The following is a 6,705-nucleotide window of genomic DNA, read 5'->3' as shown; positions in this document are numbered from 1 at the left end:
TTAGACAACTGAGTCCTCACGGTACTTTGTTAGACAACTGAGTCCTCACGGTACTTTGTTAGACAATTGAGTCCTCACGGTGCTCTGTTAAACAACTGAGTCCTCACGGTGCTCTGTTAGACAATTGATTCCTCACGATGCTCTATTGGACGACTGAGTCCTCACGGTGCTCTGTTAAACAATTGAGTCCTCACGGTGCTCTGTTATACAATTGATTCCTCACGATGCTCTGTTGGACGACTGAGTCCTCACGATGCTCTGTTGGACGACTGGGTCATCACGATGCTTTGTTGGACGACTGAGCCTCCATGGTACTCTGATGAACGACTGAATCCTTGCAGTTCTCTGTTGGACGATTGAGTCCTCACGGTGCTCTGATGGACGACTGAGTAAACTAACAGACTCCCTGATGTTAGGGCTTTGTGGAACAAGGTGTGGTCACAAGTTTACCTATGTAAGACAGGTGAACTCAAACCAATCTTATAAAAAAAAGTTCATGTTTATCTTCGTCTTTCATGTGGTCAGGAATGTCAGTTTTAATTTCGCCTGGTTCTCTCAGTGTCCTCTGTACACATTATCTTATAGTTCCAAACTCCTTGATAAACGTGCTGTTCTCTATCACCACCTGTCTGGTTCTTTCCGTGTCCTGTGTACACGCTATCTTATAGTTCCAAACTCCTTGATAAACGTGCTGTTCTCTATCACCACCTGTCTGGTTCTTTCCGTGTCCTCTGTACACTCTATAATTACAAACTATTTGATAAACAAGCTGTTCTTTATCACCACCTGTATGGTTCTCTCAGTGTCCTCTGTACACGGTTTATCAAGGAGTTTGGAACTATAAGATAGTGTGTACAGAGGACACTGAGAGAACCAGACAGGTGGTGATAGAGAACAGCACGTTTATCAAGGAGTTTGGAACTATAAGATAGGTACTGTTCTATATCACCACCTGTCTGATTCTCTCAGTGTCCTCTGTACACACTATCTTATAGTTCCAAACTCCTTGATAAACGTGCTGTTCTCTATCAACACCTGTCTGGTTCTCTCAGTGTTCTCTCTACACGGTATCTTGTAGGCACAAGCTCTTTGAAAAACCTGCTATTCTCCGTCACCACCTCAGGTGTTTAGATTTAAACAGTTTGAAGGTCACGTACTTTCCTTGAAAACTAAGGTGCATTAGCAAGCAGAATAGAAGTACTGATATAGTATAATCACATAATAATAATAGTTTCTATTACCCATTACCTGCTTGTGGTTCTTAACATGATAAATGTATACACTTTTGTTTCCCGAAGGCATTTATAAAGTTTACCCATTATTTTTATTATCCTGGGTAATAACAAGGTAGTAAAAATTACTTTACATAATCACTAAGCAGTGACAGATTATTTTCGGTTATAACGTGCACTTAGAATTGAAGGTTTCGTTCACATATGTGCAATAAGAAATAATAGTCTTGAAAGAATAAAAAGAAAATTAACAACATAACAAGCTGACCTTTCAAATTATAAACACGCAGTTCTGAATTTTTACCATAAAATTGCTTATATTTTTCATTCAAGAATCCAGATATTTTACACACAGAACATAAAACCTTTAGCCGTGTTTCATTTTATTCATTCAAGAATCCAGATCTTGTACACACGAAACATGAAACCGTATAGCCGTGTTTCACTATATTCATTCAAGAATCCAGATCTTGTACACACGAAACATAAAACCTTATAGCCGTGTTTCATTTTATTCATTCAAGAATCCAGATCTTGTACACACGAAACATGGAACCGTATAGCCGTGTTTCACTATATTCATTCAAGAATCCAGATCTTGTACACACAGAACATAAAACCTTATAGCTGTGTTTCACTATATTCATTCAAGAATCCAGATCTTGTACAAACAGAACATGAAATCTTATAGTCGTTGTAATAGAATTTGATAAAAACACGCGGCCCGACAAGAGATCTTGGCAGTTGCTGCATATCCTCTTATGCTATTAAATGATTGTAAGTGTATGTATGATTACATATGTGTGTGTGTTTATATATACATATATAGTACTACAGACGGTGTTAAAACGATGACATTTTAAGCTATGACTATGTATCATTATTTTGCACAACGTCAGACAATTATGTAAAGGTAGAGACTGCCTGACAACAATAAATCAATGTGGTTATGTTAGTAAAGTCAGGAGTCATGTAAAGGTAGAGACTGCCTGACAACAATACATCCATGTGTTTATGTTAGTAACTTCAGGGGTCATGTAAAGGTAGAGACTGCCTGACAACAATAAATCAATTTGTTTATGTTAGTAAGGTCAGGGGTCATGTAAAGGTAGAGACTGCCTGATAACAATATATCCATGTAATGTGTGTGGTTGATTTTCTGTGTTATCCAGAAATATAAGTCTAATAAGATGAAAATAAGTGAATGGCCTGATGGACAGACAGACGTACGATTATATGTGCATATTTGTGTTAAGTAGAAAAACCTACGATTATATGTGCATATTTGTGTTAAGTAGAAAACCTACGATTATATGTGCATATTTGTGTTAAGTAGAAAAACCTACGATTATATGTGTATATTTGTGTTAAGTAGAAAACCTACGATTATATGTGTATATTTGTGTTAAGTAGAAAAACCTACGATTATATGTGTATATTTGTGTTAAGTAGAAAACCTACGATTATATGTGTATATTTGTGTTAAGTAGAAAAACCTACGATTATAAGTGCACATTTGTGTTAAGTAGAAAAACCTACGATTATATGTGCATATTTGTGTTAAGTAGAAAAACCTACGATTATATGTGCATATTTGTGTTAAGTAGAAAAACCTACGATTATATGTGCATATTTGTGTTAAGTAGAAACCTATGATTATATGTGTATATTTGTGCACAACCTGAGAATTAGTGTGATTTTTGTTTCCAAACTTTCGTTCCTACCCTCACAAGCTACTCAGGTGCCATTTCTCATGTTGGTAAGACTTGCTTGGCCTACTTCAACAAAATATATGAGTAATTTGTAGTAATTAAACATGCTACTTTTCTCATACATAGACGTTTCTTCTATTAACAAACAAATAATTGATCTTTGTCGCACCTACATTTCGAATTTCACAAATTTGGGTGATTAATAATAGTTTTAAGATACTATACGTAAAATTGTTTATTTAGATAATACTTTATTTATTTCCCTCTTGACAGGACACGAGTAGGGGACAGGACCTGTTGGACGTGGTATTCAAACATCTGAATTTGTTGGAAACAGCCTACTTTGGACTTCGTTTCGTCGACTCGTCAGGTCAAACAGTAGGTCCTGTTATAGCAAAAAAAATTCTAGATAGAAAAATTATTCGTAAATCTCAATTACACAAAGTAAGCTGGTAACATCTTATAATACCACAGTAAGCTGGTAACATCTTATAATACCACAGTAAGCTGGTAACATCTTATAACACCACAGTAAGCTGGTAACATCTTATAACACCACAGTAAGCTGGTAACATCTTATAACACCACAGTAAGCTGGTAACATCTTATAGCACCACAGTAAGCTGGTAATATCGTAAAACAACATTCACAATAACCTGGTAATGTCGTATAACACTACAGTAAGCTGATAACATCTTATAACACCACAGTAAGCTGGTAACATCTTATAATACCACATTAAACTGGTAGCATCTTATAACACCACAGTAAGCTGATAACATCTTATAACACCACAGTAAGCTGGTAGCATCTTATAGCACCACAGTAAGCTGGTAATATCGTAAAACAACATTCACAATAACCTGGTAATGTCGTATAACACTACACTAAGCTGATAATATCTTATAACACTACAGTAAGCTGATAACATCTTATAACACCACAGTAAGCTGGTAACATCTTATAACACCACAGTAAGCTGGTAACATCTTATAATACCACATTAAACTGGTAACATCTTATAACACCACAGTAAGCTGATAACATCTTATAACACCACAGTAAGCTAGTAATATCGTAAAACAACATTCACAGTAACCTGGTAATGTCGTGTAACACTACACTAAGCTGGTAACATCTTATAACACCATAGTAAGCTGGTAATATCGTAAAACAACATTCACAGTAACATGGTAATGTCGTATAACACTACACTAAGCTGATAACACCTTATAACACCACAGTAAGCTGGTAATATCGTAAAACAACATTCACAGTAACCTGGTAATGTCGTATAACATTACACTAAGCTGATAATATCTTATAACACTACACTAAGCTGATAATATCTTATAACACTACAATAAGTTGGTAATATCTTAACACTTTGTAGTAAGTTAGTAATTGGTGTCATATTATATATCAACTAGATTAAACATTACAACCTTCTGTATTCACTGTAGGTTTCTTGTCTGCCTGATGAGCTTTGAACGAAGGCCTTGTCGACAATGGCATATAAGAAACAAATGCAGTTGATATATAATTAAATACTTTTGTTACTGGAAAATCTTAATGGATCAGTAAAAAAATGTTTCAATTCAAATTATTATCAGTCTTACTGTCACGTATTATCCCACTCATTCCAAATGATAGACCACCGAATGATGTGGTATACATCATTGGACTTGACAGCAAATAAGGTCTATGACGTAATTTCATGAAATTGAGATCTTCTCGTGTTACGTTTATCACTTGGATATTTATTTCATCATTATGTGTATCTCACGTTCGTATCTTTTGTAATTACAATACGAAAGTTCGACGCATGCAGCATAAAATACATTTGCTTGGAATGTGGAAATTATATATAGTAGCATGTTTTAACCCCAAGGGTTAGTGGCCTTTCCAGCCCAATTGCCAACAACGCATACACATATATATCTCATGAGTGTTTAACGAGTGATTGATTTACATGTAAACCTGTTCGGCAACTGATAACCCAAAAAGGTTTTGACACAAGTCATTTTACTGTTGTTATCAAGTTTCGAAACATTCTGATTGATATAAATGCTGTATCATCTATTTAAACTGTATTCTGTCAAATGTTCGTTCCCACGCTAGCTAGGTGCGTGATAAGATCCATTATCTGATCTGACAGTCCAGCAGTATCTTGTCTCCGAGAGGAATTGTCCTTACTATGTGTCATAATGTGACAGAAATATAAGAAACCTTTCGTCATTAAAATGTGCTTGTTATGCGAAATTTAAACTGGGTGAATATACAGCCTAGGTGATCGTATTTTGATGGGTTTGGACCATCTTCTACTTGGTTTGTTCTACTGATACTGAACTTCCCAGCATCCAAAACTGGTAGCTTTCAGTTCCTGTGTAATGTGAACATTTCAACAACAAGACATGTGTCAAAAATATTCTTAATAACAGCAGAGTTGTTATTCCAGGAAACTCTAATACGTTCATACTTCTCACGTTCCTACTTGAAAGTCCTTTTTTGTTTAAACTAGAACGTATAGTTAGTTTCTTTATGCTGTATCATATGTAAAAGTGAGACACAAGCACAACAAATTTTGTAGTTGGCTGCACATGTGGCGCCATCTGACTTTCAAGCCAAATCAACGCGAATTAAATTTTCTCCGAGGATTGGATTGTAGAAATTGAATTTATTTCAACAATATGTTGTTGTTTTTATCAACAATTTGGTCTTTATGCACTGTTTAATATTGTAGCAAAGTGTCTGTAACGTTTCACTGATTAAACAGATAAAACTCATTAAGACGTATAGAAACTTATATAATAGTATGTAGTAATTTACAACCTTGATTGAAATCTTACCCCTTTTTGAGAAAATCGAACAATACTTGTTGTTATACGTCACATCTTCAGGTAAAGAATGTTTTTTTTTAAACCTTAAAGTCTAATTAACTTAAATTACAACTATAAACCTGACACGGTACAAATTTCTATTCATGAAACAACCCATAATTACGTTATTAACCTCGTACTCACGTTTCGAGCAACTTATTTCATCCTGGTTTATATCAAGAGTGAAAACTATGAAAAAAAAGGACGCAACAATTATTATGAACAAAGTGTGTCAAGGTGAAAAGGCTTCATTACTTGTAGCCGAGGTAGAATGTATAGCAGATTTGACTCGTTCTTTATTTTTTTGTCCTCTGCACAGAGAAGTATGTATATTTGTTGTTCAGAACTTTAAACAATCAAAGTAGGAGCTGTGACTTAAAAAAAGCTTCATCTCGTTTTATATAGAAAAACGGTTGAAAGTTTCTATTGATATTAGTAACATGTTTTTCGTAGTTCTAGGGTACAGCCCTTCCACTTGTTAACACGTATCTAATGACAATCAATCATTTTCAAATCGCTCACGTCTCACGTATGATGAGGAGACAAGTTGTCAACACTTAGATTAAACTGTAAAAAATTAATGAGATGTAAGAAATGCAATTCATCACAACTTTCGGTCACCACCGAAATCTAAATATATAGGGGGGATATGTCCGAGTTAAAAAATATCCTGCATCTTCAAAAAAGCTTTTATTATCAGACAACGCCTTCTATTTCTGGAGTAACATTTGGAATGTTTTCAGAGCTTTCACAGAAACGGCACGCATATAGAATGGAGATAATTAGAGCACAACGGCGCACAACGTATAGTTTCTTTGTTTGTTATGAATTTCGCGCAAAGCTACACGAGGGCTATCTGCGCTAGCCGTCCCTAATTTAGCA

The 6,705-nt window shown here is 35.2% G+C and overlaps 1 protein-coding gene across 1 annotated transcript in view; it reads left to right on the top strand.

Moving 5' to 3' along the window:
• Positions 1-6,705, top strand: part of LOC106465196 (band 4.1-like protein 4) — a 79,846-nt gene that overhangs the window by 25,332 nt on the left and 47,809 nt on the right. The window contains exon 2 of the mRNA XM_022393047.1: positions 3,218-3,322. Coding sequence (XP_022248755.1) covers positions 3,218-3,322 — 105 coding nt within the window. The remainder of the gene's footprint in view (positions 1-3,217; positions 3,323-6,705) is intronic.

Source organism: Limulus polyphemus, unplaced genomic scaffold, assembly GCF_000517525.1.
Source record: "Limulus polyphemus unplaced genomic scaffold, Limulus_polyphemus-2.1.2 Scaffold1865, whole genome shotgun sequence".
Lineage (NCBI taxonomy): Eukaryota > Metazoa > Arthropoda > Merostomata > Xiphosura > Limulidae > Limulus > Limulus polyphemus.
The sequence above is the reverse complement of the archived record's forward strand: the minus strand, read 5'-3'. Positions and strand labels throughout refer to the sequence as shown.